The sequence below is a fragment of the Erinaceus europaeus genome, chromosome 9 (assembly GCF_950295315.1).
Source record: "Erinaceus europaeus chromosome 9, mEriEur2.1, whole genome shotgun sequence".
Taxonomy (NCBI): domain Eukaryota; kingdom Metazoa; phylum Chordata; class Mammalia; order Eulipotyphla; family Erinaceidae; genus Erinaceus; species Erinaceus europaeus.
The window spans coordinates 41,015,106-41,028,815 of NC_080170.1; the positions used below are offsets into that span (position 1 = coordinate 41,015,106).

At 41.0% G+C, this 13,710-nt stretch overlaps 1 protein-coding gene across 1 annotated transcript in view; it reads right to left on the reverse strand.

The window, feature by feature from the left end:
- ASTN1 (astrotactin 1) overlaps window positions 1-13,710 on the reverse strand; it is a 320,336-nt gene that overhangs the window by 193,672 nt on the left and 112,954 nt on the right. The window contains exon 2 of the mRNA XM_007531466.3: window positions 5,445-5,632. Coding sequence (XP_007531528.1) covers window positions 5,445-5,632 — 188 coding nt within the window. The remainder of the gene's footprint in view (window positions 1-5,444; window positions 5,633-13,710) is intronic.

Genomic DNA, 13,710 nt, shown 5'->3' on the forward strand with positions numbered 1-13,710 from the left:
AATATACTCTATGTTACACCTAAGGGAGATGGGTCCTGATACTGGGGCAGCTTGGAACATTCCTACTGATGACCACAGAATGTGAGCTTAGATTTACAGGGATGCAGAGGTCACATAGGCTTCTAAGCTGAATATGGGGCCCAGATCACATCAAATAAATAGGGTTTACAGTCAACAATATTTATACACCTTTCCCATATTTGGGAGCTACTCTCTTCCCTGATCCAGCTTTCTGGTCCTTCTGCCAGCCATGACATCACCTCCCCAGACAATAATTAGGATCCATCTGCATATCAAATTTCAGTCTCAGGGGCAAAAAGAAAGAAAAAAAACCAGTATAGCCACAGGCCCTTTGGAATATAATTAAAATATGCCTACTAGCTTTCTACAAAATGAAGGACACCCCACACCCCAACACTTCATCTGCACTATTCCAGCCTTTAGTATGATTGGTCAACATTTTGTTTGGCTTTGTATGTTAACTCTCTTCAACCACCAGGTTCCAGATGCTAGCATGATGCTGACCAGACTTCCCTGGACAGACAACTCCACCAATGTGTCCTGGAGCTGCACTTTCCCTAGAGCCCTTCCCCACTAGGGAAAGAGAAAGACAGGGTGGGAGTATGCATCGACCTGTCAACACCCATGTTCAGCGGAGAAGCAATTACAGAAGTCAGACCTTTAGCCTTCTGCATCCCACAGTGACCTTGGGTTCATACTACCAGAGGGATAAAGAATAGGAAAGCTATCAGGGGAGGGGATGGGATACAGAGTTCTGGTGGTGGGAGTTGTGTGAAGTTGTACCCCTCTTATACTGTGGTTTAGTCAATGTTTCCTTTTTATAAATAAAAAAATTTTTAAAAAAAGAACCTGGTCTTCCCTTCCACCTTCGACTTCCCATAAAGATCTTTGGTCCATACTCTCAGAGGAATAAAGAATAGGGAAACTTCCAATGGAGGAAAGGGGATATGGAATTCTGGTGGTGGGAATTGTATGGAATTGTACCCCTCTTATACCACAATCTTGTCAATCACTATCAAATCACTAAAAAAAAAAAATTAAAGAAAAGTATAGGGAAGCTTCCAATGGAGAAGATGGGACATGAAACTCTGGTGGTAGGAACTGTATGGAATTGTACCCCTGTTATCTTACAATCTTGTTAATCAATATTAAATCACTAAGAAAAAATAGTTTAAAAAATAATTATGAACAATAAAAAAAGATAACCTGGTCTTCTATGAAGTAAACAATTTGCTTATAAGTGAGAATGTCTTTAACTTTTGGTTTAGACTCACACATCAATCTTCACTGGAAGATTTTGCCTTTACTTGCTCACAAGAGTTTTGCAAAAGAGTATCCTTGTGTACTTTTGTGTTTGAAATGTCAATTACCCTGCAAAAAATTTGAAATAGAGCTCCTCAGCCAAGTTTGAATCATGCAGGAGGTTAAAATACATCATTTGACCCTCAAAGCAATAATACACAATTTCAGGAGGAAAAATCCAATTATTTTACGCAGGGAAGGAATAGTACTCTTTTGGAAAAAAATAATTCAAAAATTTAGGATGTGATTGAAAAATAGGAGATGAAAAAGGTTTTCAAAGTTTTCAATTGCCAAGTTCCCAGCTGAGAGAGTCTTTCCTGCAGATCCACAGTTTTATCCATTATATATATACTGTGCATGTGGGATAAAAAGATTCACAAATTCTTGTTCTTACAATGTCATAAGGATATCATGGGGTTTTTCCTTTGCTTCTCATTCTATCATTCATTATTTTTTGTGTTTAAAACAAAGTCGAGTAAATGCAAGCTGTAAAGATAAACAGTGGTCCTTGCATTGAAGCAGTATGGAGAAAAGAGTAAAAACAAAAATGAGAGGGATATAAGCTTGAAGGTTTTTACAAGGTCATTAATTCCCTCCACACATATTGGAAATATTTAGGATTATTGGCTAAGCTCTTAAATCTACATTTTCTTAACAAGAGGGAAAATGTTGGGTGTATTCATGTTTTGATAATCACCTTAACTTTTCTTTTTTTCAAATTATGCTAGTTGGATTAAAACTGCAAACTGCCTCAATATTGATTGTTACAGCTAATGAAAAATAGCCCTGCTATTATTACTTCTTGACTAACAGGGTTTGGATAATAATATTTCTTTGAAGTGTCTTGTACTGGCCGACACAGTTCCTAGTCAAAGGATTTTGTTATCTTCTGGCATTTATAGTGCTGTCATCCCAGATGCTTCTATTACTGTTGATTTCATCTCCAAGGGATATGGTACAAAGTGGATGGAATATATTTTAGACATTGGGAACCATAGGTAAACATTTTTCAACTTTAGACCTTGAGGTTTACCATTTGATCATTAAGGATTCATATTTCCACCTTTTAGTTTAAATAAAATAGCTCCATTACATGCATTAATCCACTAAATCAGTTTTTCATTGGGACAGAAAGATATGGGAAGATTCAGGGCTTCCATTTTGAAATTTTATCTGAGATTTTATGAAGAAATCTACCAATCCCAGAGTCTTATGAAGTCTTCCTGGACACCAGGAGCATCACCTTCAAACAGGATACCCTGGGGCTAGATTCCCAGCTGAGGGTAGACAGGCAACATCAGACTTTGAAACTATTTCTAGAGGAGAATGTTAAGTCTGGAAGGGATACTGGTAGGGTGGGGGGTGAAGGGGTGCTGGTGTGTGTGAATAGAGGAAGGAGAGAAAGTGAGATGGTTGCCAAAGGCCTGTCTTTGCTGAGGGTTATGGGGGTGGCATTAGGGGTTACCTGGTATGCCCACCCTCCTGCAGAGGACACAGGCCTTGCTGATGGAGAAGACAGCCTGTCCACACCCAAGTAGCCAGTCCAGAGACAAACATAAGGCTTGCCTGACCTCACCCTTTGCTCATGTACATTCAACCTCTGATTGCTTCAAAAATAGCAAAGTATAGACAAAAGTAAAGGGACCGACTCCATTTTAATAAGTAATTAGAATGGCATTGGTGGCCGGGCAGAGGCAACCAGTAACATTGGAAGGAAAGAGCTCAGAAATAGGTTCAAGATTGATTCTTAATCTCTTTCCATTTTTCTATTTAAAATCCCTGCCCAGGGATTCCATCAAAGGACTGGTGATGTATGTTTCTCATAGGGGTCCTAAGTTAAGTGCACAATCTATTTCTTCAAATACTTGGATATCCTCTAGCAAGGCATTTCTGTCTTCACTGGTGCCCATCTACACACACACACACACACACACACACACACACACACACACACACACACACACACACCACCACCACCACCACCACCACCACCACCACCACCACCACCACCACCACCACCACTACCAGTCTTCTCTAGAGATCTTCTTGGTACCTCATCAGGCAGAGAGAGGTGGAGTCCTTACTACTGTGATAATGTGATATAAAAACTAGGGTAAGTTTAAATGATCTGTCCATGGATCCTTATCCTATATCTTTAGCTCTCATTAAACACAACTTTGGTGAACATGTCCTATGTTTTCATACCTTGTATTCAGGGTCTTTCTATCAGACACAATCACAAATAATGTCAGTCATTAGGAATTAGGATGTCTTTCACTTTAAACCTCTCTTTGGTGTTACAATAGGCAGTTCTTTTAAAGTGGTGTTGAGGGAGTCGGGCTGTAGCACAGTGGGTTAAGCGCAGGTGGCGCTAAGCTCAAGGACAGGCGTCAGGATCCCAGTTTGAGCCCCCGGCTCCCCACCTGCAGGCAGGTCCCTTCACAGGCGGTGAAGCAGGTCTGCAGGTGTCTATCTTTCTCTCCTCCTCTCTGTCTTCCCCTCCTCTCTCCATTTCTCTCTGTCCTATCCAACAACAACGACATCAATAATAACTACAACAATAAAACAACAAGGGCAACAAAAAGGAATAAATAAATAATAAAAATTTTTTTAAAAATTTAAAAATTAAAAAAAAATAAAATAAAATAAAGTGGTGTTGGATGCAAAGAAACAAAGCAAGACCTACCCATGACCCTGACTACTTCCCACACTGCTAGGAGGAAGGGCTGGCTGGTGGGAGGTCTATCCTGGGGCCTTTATTTCCAACCAGCCCTTTTACACATGTGGACTCAGTCTCTGTCACCCCAGGCAATGCCAAGACTGATCCAACTCTCTGTCTGATCTCAGCCTCCGTAAAGTACAAGTGACACTGAGAGAGAGCCTTCCCTGAGAGAGGAATCACTGATCCTGATTAAGGGTATACAAGTATGCAACTACTGTATGATGAAGCACGGTTAATTTGTAAGTGTGAAGATAGGAATCTCATTTGCTTGTCTGCTTCTGGTCTTAACAGAGATGGAGGCTTACCATTGGCTTTTCAAGAACTCTTCTAGGCCACCCAGTTCAAATAAAGTTGTTTGTTTATCTGCAGGAAAGCTATCAAGCTACTTTAATATATATAGGCACTAGCTGAAGAAGAAATGAGAAGCTCAAGGTTTACATCTGAGATTTTATCTGAAATTTTTATGGAGGACTTTTCATGCCAAATATCTGGATAGTAGACATTAGAATATATCTACTATGTGTTCTATGTTCTCCAGTCTGATACATAAAACTAAATAGTTTGTATTGATGGTGCTAGTGTAGTAGATAGATTAAAGTTTTTGTAACTCCTCAACTGAGTTTCCTGCCAGTGAAACGGCCCATGTCCTCCATACATAGGCCCAGGGAAAAATCATTCACTTATTCCACCAACGATTATTAGCCATTTATTTTGTGAATCAATTGTTCCAGATACTGAAAATATACCAGTGCAAACAAGACGCCCCCTACACACACACACACACACACACACACACACACACACACACACACACACATTGTAACACTTAAAAGGTAAGATTTAAAACACACCTTCCCAGAATTATAACAGAAACAATCTTCTAATTATCCCAAGGCCTCTGATTTCTAACAGGAGAAGGCAAACTGATGGAGAAGTTCTTGGGTTGGGTGAGGGTAAAAGGCAAGAATCTATCATCCTGCCCTTTACTATGATGGGAGAGAAGGTCAGGAGGCTGACTGTCTCCCTGCTGGGAAAAAGAAGGCTTGGAAGCAGCAGGAAGTTTGTAATTCAGTTTTTCAGCAAATATTTATGGAACAATATGCTAAGATAGTTTGATCTACTAGTTGAATAGTTACTTCCCAAAACAACTCATGGCCTTGCCTAATAATATCTCTGATTTGTAAAAGTGATTCCTGTTGCAGTGAATCAAAAGGTAGTGTAGAAACTATCACAAATTTTACTGGCCCCACAAGCGAAGACATTTCCCATAGGTGGGAATTTATTAATCAAGGCCCATTATGGAATTGGGTCTTAACGAGTAATGTCTGTATACCCAAGTCTCTTGATATCAATGTAATGTGAGCTGTTGCCCAAGAGGCTAAGGCCAGGTTGCTCTCACCATGACTGAGATGTGAAGGATCCTCAATTCCTCTTCTGCAGATTCATGCTGGGGCTCTTCTGTTGGCTCTTGACCAGGGAGGCTCGGTGCACCATCTTGGTGATGGATATGGAAAAGCAAGGTGCCATTCTCCAGCCATTGTTGCCTCCAGCGCACCAGAGGGATGTCCTCTGTGTTCCCTGAGATCTCTAGAGCACAAACACCAAAGGTGCAGGTCAGAATTCCAATTGAACCCATCCAAACCTTCCTCATCTTTATCTTGGATACTGGTACCCACTCGTCAACTGTCAGCTGAAGACAACAAAGACTTTCAGGAAGAATTCAGTCAGACTTAGATCTGCTCAAAATCCCAAGGAAAGGAAAGAGACTCTGAGAAGAAAATTATTCCCCATCAGTTGTTTTTTTTTTCTTCACCATAATCTACTGAGCCAGACCCTCCCCTATGGAGAAAAATACTAAGGTGAAAATTGCTAAGGTGAAATCTTTCCCCCATATTTCTGTGACCAGCCATGTCCTTTACGTAGCATAGTTTGAATACCCCAAGAGTCCCATGAGGTTAATGGAAAGTTGTTTGTCTCTTGTAAACTTAAAAGTGTGAGTTTCCTAGCAATTATTCCTAGATCCACCAGTGGATCCACTAAGGAGAGAATCAGTAATTACTGTGCAGAGAACTGGCACTGACGGATAGTCCTGGGAGGTTACTGTCTGGCACTGGGACTAGCAGTTTTTCTGAAACCACAGTCCTCTGTCCACTGGAGGTGTTTGATACTTGTTTCAAAATCATGTTGTACTTCCCTCTCAATTTTCGCTTTATTTATGCAAGAGCACAGGTGTTATATTAGAGACGATGGTGGAGATGGCAAGATTTATTACAGACATATGACTCACTCAGTCCCTGAGCTCTATCACCCATAAGTTAAGAATGAAATACTAAAACTTACTGTAAGTAAGAGGACATTAAAACAAGAACAGACATTAGAAGCTCCATCTTGTGTTCCCATGACCTCTTATTCTTCTGCTCCTTGACCCTTACCTTATCAGGTGCTTAATGGTAAAGAGTATTCTCATACAGTGTATGTTGCTTACCAACAAGTCATTCCTGGATGGATAGTGAGGGACAACTGACAATGAAACATCAAGTTCCACCAGAGAGATTTTAGAGGTTGTTCCACAGAGAACGCTTAGCAATGAGTCTCAGAGTTCTGCAAGAAACAGACCACCTTGACCTAGTGATTGTGTTCTGGATACTTGTCAGTTCACTGAAGCCAGTCAGACAGCTGTGTGACTGACTCCCCTAGCTGTCTCTAGCTGACTTATTACTTTTATTCCTTCCCCGTCCCAACTCCTGGCTGAAGAGTACAGTGTTTTTTTCTGAGACATGAGTCTTGTCATCTTCTTACATGGTAGTACTGAAATTAAACTCATTTTCTTTGTAGCAACTCTTAGCTCTTAAATTAATCGGCCTTTCAAGTGACAAGCACTGAGCCTTGGCATTCTGTCACACTACTACTACTTCTCACTATTGGTGCTAAGTTATAGTTATGGAATAAAAATAGGATTTAGCCCTCTATCTAATAATTCTAAACAAAAAATATTTTTCAAACCTGGAAATATTCCACAACTGAGACCTGATTAACCAACCTTTCCTGAAATTCATTTGGCCTCTAAACCATTTATTTTCTTGAAAACCTACTACTACCCCAGGCAACTAAACATACTTTAGCAAAGTAGCACTTTATACAATTTAATTTTTTAAGGTATAGCTTCTCCAAAATGCATCACCTTTGACAAAAAAAAATCCACAGGCATAAAAAAAGATTTAATAAGACACATTAAGAAAAGTCTTCTCATCAAGTACCACAACCACAAAGAGGAAAGTAATTTAGAAAATAATGGCATTTAGAATATTTGTGGGAGGGCACAGGTGATCAATCAGCTGCTTTATTTTACTACTGCATACATTCATTGAGGTGTTTAACAGAGCCCTATTGGGCATATACCAGGCACCATGTGCTGTTCTAGGCACTAAGGCACTACTGTCAATGAGATCCTCAACAAGTGCTCAAAGGCAACCCACAATGGGCCATGGTGCCAAATGTCACACCATTTGCAGAAACTAGTTTGGTGGGAACACAGAAAAGTGATAAGGCCAGATCAAGCATTGTCCCTAAAAGCCATTATGTTTCTGTTTTAGCCTCCCATCCTACAGTAAACCCACAAGTATGAAGGTGGGCAGGTGAGGGATAGCAGAGACAAGGTAACCTGAGTCTCTTTTATGCTCAGCTCCTCTCGTTAATTGTCCATAGGACTCAATCACCCTTAGAGAGCTGGCCATACTCTGGAAATACTCAGCTATAGTTGGTCCAGGAAATCACAGGGAAACAGTCTAACCACCTCACTTAATCTTCAGCTCTTTCATTTTCCAGATAGTGACCTTGAAATTTCCTTGACATCTTTAAGTTCCCAGGGGTTTCCAGACTCATATAGCAGGGATCATGTTGATGCCTCCCTTATCAGGTGGCTCTGCCAAGGTAGCTGCATTGGGCAGAGCGGTTGGGACGGTCTGCACCCCAGTCCTGGTTTTTCACAGCCACAACCCCATGTGTTGGCCTTTTCTCCAAAGGAGCTTCCAGATTTCCAGGTAAGGACATGGGTGCCAGCCAAAACAACAATGCCACATGATACTTCAATGCCTTTGGTCACTCAGCCCACAGCATGGTGACACCTATTTATTTTATTTATTTACTTATTTATTTATTTATTTTTACTATCTATACAGCCTCTCATCAAAGCCTTGGGAAGTGTCCTCCTGGGAAACACACCTTCCTCCTCCCCCAAGTTACTTTCCTGAAACTGTAATAGACATGAAACCCCATCTCCTTCTCATCACAGACACAAATCACAAGCCATCACAGCTCCCTATAAAACACCTAGTGGCATAATTAAATCACCCATAGCACACCCATCCAGCCTCCTGCCTGCACCCGCCCTTACCCAGCCTGGGATCTGTTCCAAATACATTCACTTTGGTGCCACTTAGCTCTTCCCATAACTGTTCAAAGGGGCATAGCAGCTCATACCTATACAGTGCTCAACAAAACATATTTTTCCTTCCCATTTCCACAGGGCTCCTTATTAAACAGGGCAGGCTCATGGCCTCTGTTCTGACTCTGGAAACAAAGATAAGTAAATAGCTAGGGCCACAGTTACTCTGGGTGGTTGAGTTTCCATCAGATCCCCCCCCAATGCTGCCAAAACAGGATGGATGATGTGATCTTTGGGGCATGAAGCAGCTGAGGAGACACTCCATGTGGTCCTTTAGGAAAAAATAAAGTGTTGTTTTCCCCACAACATCTTAGTCATCTGTGATTTATTTAAAAAATTAAGATACGGAGCCGGATGTCAGTGAACCCAGTTGAGTGCACAATTTACTGTGTGCTAGGACCCAGGTTCAAGCCCCACTTCCCAGCTGCAGGGCAGAAGCTTCACAAGCAGTGCTGCAGGTCTCTCTCTCTCTCTCTCTCTCTATATATATATATATATACATATATAGAGATATATATATCCCCTCTCTCTCTCTCTATATATATATATATATACATATGTATATATATATATACATATATATATATATACATATGTATATATATATATATATATATATATAGAGAGAGAGAGAGAGAGAGAGAGGGGATATATATATATATATATATATATATATCCCCTCTCAATTTTTCTGTCCTATTAAATAAAAATTTTTAAAAAATCAAGGTATGATCCCTGTATCCTGAAAGTCACCATTTTTAGCATAGAGTTAGATGGATTTTAATCTACCCACAATGTTGTGAAGCCATCAGAACTCTAATTCAAGACCATTTTCATCAAAGAAACCTATCCATGACTTGATTTGAGAAGAGTTAAGAGCTGGAAAGTGGTGCATCTGATAGAATGCATATCAGCATGTGTAAGGATCTGGGCTCAAGCCCCTGGCTCTCACCTGGACAGGGGAGCTTCACAAGTGGTGGAGCAGCATTGTAGTTGTTTTTCTTCTGTTTCTCCCTCCCTTCCTATTTATTTTTGTCTCTTACCTGCCGAGAGAGAGAGAGAGAGAGAGAGAGAGAGAGAGAGAGAGAGAGAGTTTCTGTTCCTGAGTTGGAGGAGGGGTGTTACCAAGGAAAGAACAAGAGAGTTGGGGGTACACACAAAGTGATCTAGTGAAAAGTTTGTTGGAAGCACAGAATCTCTGGGCAGAAGCTCTCTGTGGGTCACTCATGCCCTTTCCAGGGGTGGTGACATGCTCAATGTGTCCAGGCCAGGCTCCTTGTAGAGGACAAAGGGAGAGGAACCCATCATGCCTGCCAACAAGGGGTGCTGCCATTTGCTAGATTCAAGATCATTTCAATATGAGAGTTTTTTTCCTTGGCTGCTTGCCCTCTCCTGGCAGGCCCTGCTGTAAGGAAGCTAAAATGCAAACCCGGGAGCGTATTTATCCACACTAAGTCTGGCGTGGGTCAGCCAATGAGAACACTACATGGGGCATAGCAAGTGTCTTGTGAATTTTATCACCACTGAAGCTGAGATCAGAGCTGGGAATACCAATGTAATCACGATGGTCTGGATGTCAGCAGAATAGTTCAAGAAGAAGAAATGCTCTGAAATTGCTTTAGGAATGCAAGCCTGTCCTGAGACTCCCAAGGAGCAAACATAGGAGGTGATAAAACAGCTCCTCTCATCCATAGCCCTCCAGGGGTTGCAACTAAGCCTCTGGAAGAGCCTTTGACATAATGCACTGAATAAAACAAGTGACAGCAGGAGACTACACAGTCATCTCAAGACACTACAGCCATTATCATGCTGTGGTGATGGGGTCTCTAGGAAGGGACGGCCACCTTCTCACTTAGTATACCCTCCTTTCCTTCCATAAACCTTATATATCTTGGCATCTCTCCAAATTCCACACTCACAGACATCATGGTGGCATTGATTCTTAAACACTACAAAGATTTTATTGGAGCATGTCCTCCTCACATACTCCAAATAGTTCTGCAAGGTTCCTACTGTCAAGGAGATGTTGATCTGGTCATAAATGAGACCTGGTGATAAGTAAGTCTTCCAATGCTACGTGGAGTGAAAATGTAGAACTGGCCTGGGCACAAGTCCATGGGAAAGCATCAAATAAGGAGAGAGAAAGCAGATCCAGACAAAGATGGTAGGGAGTGCAGAGGAGAGGCAGCATCAGACATGTGTGCAGAACATCAGGAGGCTTGCTTCTGCTATGGGTGGGGTGGAAGGGATGAATGAAGAATCAAAATGGAGGTTGATGTCTACTGGAAGATGCAGATCCCAATTAGCAGAGTTCATGGAAAGTCATCCACAGTCTCACTACTCAGAGAAGCGAATGAAGTTGTGTGTGATTTTAAAATCCAGAAAGAGTAAGGCAAACCGATGAGGCTTCGAGTCTGATCTTATAGCCTTCAACAGCCAAAATAGTGACCAAGAACTGTGGGAGGGAATTGAACGAGTTGCTGAGCTTTGATTTTTCTTTCTTTTTCTTAAAGATAATTTTATTTTTTATTTTACTATTAAAATAAAAGAAATACAGAGAGAGGGGGTTGGGCAGTGGTACACATGGTTGACCATACATGTTACCATGTCAAAGGACCAGTGAAGTAGTTCTGCAGTCATCTATCTTTCTCTCTTCTTCTCTATCTCCTCCTTCCCCTCTCAATTTATCTTTGTCTTATCAAATAAAATAGAAAGAAAAAAAAAAGGTTGAGAGTAAGGAGCCACAGGAAGTGGTAGATTTGTAGTACTGGTATTGAGATGCAATAACCCTGGTGGCAATAAAAAAAAAATAGATTAAAGTGGGTGGGGAGCGTAAGAAATACCAGAGCACTGCTCAGCTCCAGTTTATAATGGTGCTGGGGACTGAACCTTTGAATCTCACAGCCTCAGCCATGAGTCTTTTGCATAACCATTATGCTGTCTCCACAGCCCTGACTTTTCTTGTTCATCTAAAGAAGGCCTAGATAGACAGACTGCAAGAACTTGTGATTTTGACTCTCCATGAATTCAAAAGGATATGTTTTATGTGGCCATAAAGGAAAATAAGAATTGTACCATCTGAAGCAACTTCCCTCAAATTTAACTTATTCACTGTCTCTCCTTTTGCTCTGAGCAGTGAATGGGGCAAATTTAGGGTTTGATCAGAGCCTTTAAGATCCAGGCCCGTGGTCCAGGAGGTGGCACAATGGATAAGGCATTGGACTTTCAAGCATGAGGTCCTGAGTTCAATCCCCACCAGCACATGTACCAGAGTGATATCCGGTTCTTTCTCTCCTATCTTTCTCATGAATAAAGAAATAAAATTTAAAAATAAATAAATAAATAAATAAATAAAAAAGATCCAGGCCCATCTTCAGACTGAGCCTCAGGCTCATGAGAAAGGCTCTCATTCACGTCGATGCTGAGGGGTGATTTTTAACATAAAAATCTTAGTTTTCCTTCTAACATAGAAATCTTGTTTTTACATGCAGCTGAAAAGAAAGATGATGGGAACTTAGGCAACAAAAGGCACACATATAAATAACCTTTACTAATTATTCCAATATGTGCACCATGAGTTCTTAGTTGTTTTTAGGAAGAGAGGGAGGGATTACTTAGGACACCTACAACATTAGCAAAATGTTTTTTCGATCCATTATGATGTTCCCATGCCACCCATGAAGCCTGTCTTTCTAAAGACACGTTGTCATGCTGAGAGTCCCTAAAATGAGCTGTTTCAACCCAACATGCAAGGATCAGGATTTCTCCAAAGAACAAGTTTCTTGATGCTCTCTTTCAAAGAGCCTGACAATTTAAAGTCAAAACGTGGAATTTAAAGGGGGAAATTCTCGGAGATCCTTTAATTTGCTGAATGACACAAAGTGGCTTAGAACACCCCAGGAAATATACACCACCTTTTCTCTCTTTATGAGAATGACGGTTTCAAACTGAATCCAATTGAGCAGCAAAGAGGTGGCTCATGTATAAGATCAAGCTAGGAGAAGGTATTCATTAGTCCATCCTCAGCCTCAGGTTAAGGGCAACTGAGAAACTGACACTTTGGTCCCTCAGGATCAAAGGCAATGCTTGCTGATGGTTAAACCAGACTACTGTGAAACCAGATTTAGATCAGGAACATCAAGTCTCCTGTTCATCTTATTTTTATTTTTTTTAATTTATTTATTCCCTTTTGTTTCTCTTGTTGTTTTATTGTTGTAGCTATTATTGTTGTTGTTATTGATGTTGTTGTTGTTGGATAAGACAGAGATAATGGAGAGAGGAGTGGAAGACAGAGAGGAGGAGAGAAAGATAGACACCTGCAGACCTGCTTCATCACTTGGAAGCGACTCCCCTGCAGGTGGGGAGCCAGGGGTTCAAACTGGGATCCTTATGCCTCCTGTTAATCTTAGACACTCTTCCTCCACTCCAAATCTAGCATGGGCTCTGACAGGGTTCCCTGAGTGAATCAACTGAAGGACACATAAAATGCATCACTAAGAAATCCCATTGTTTTGGGGGTGGAGGTGTCTGCGTGTTATTCATCTGATTACTTTCAGATTCTATTATGTGTGGTATTGTGAAGAGCCTCCTGTTCTTTTTGAAAGAATTCCAAGGAAAAGGGAACATTTATAAAAATAGAGCCTAGCCACCCCTCCACTCTACTGTCTCAACCGTCATACTGAGCTTCCCTGTACAATGAAGATCAAGCTCAGATCAAGCTTCAGGAGTGATTAGTCTACTGTCACTGGGTCTACCAGAGGGTGACTGCCATTAAGGTAGCCAAAGGAAATCCTGTGATCCAGTGACTCCTTTTTCTTCCATTTGTTTCTACTTTCTTCTCCCCATTTTCCCCCACTAATTTTAGAGTTTGAAAGATATTGATGGGAGGTCTAGTTTCCCACCTGGCTTCATTATGGTCTTCCAAAGGAAACCATTAACAGTAGCATTAACTTTCAACCACCTTTGTAAAATAAATAAATAAGTAAATAACCTGCTTAAGACAGGGGTTAATAACAGTAGAGGATTACTAATTATCCTGCACATCTTTGCCATGGTATTGAGAGTGACCCAAGTCTTTAATGTCCCTGCAACGGCAGCCTCTAAAGACCCCAACTTGTTCTATAAACATAATGACAGCAGCCCATTAGTGTCCCTGCCATCTGTGAAGAAAGGCGAGCACAGATGAGAAGCAGACAAAGGAGAAGGATGCAGAAAGAAAGGA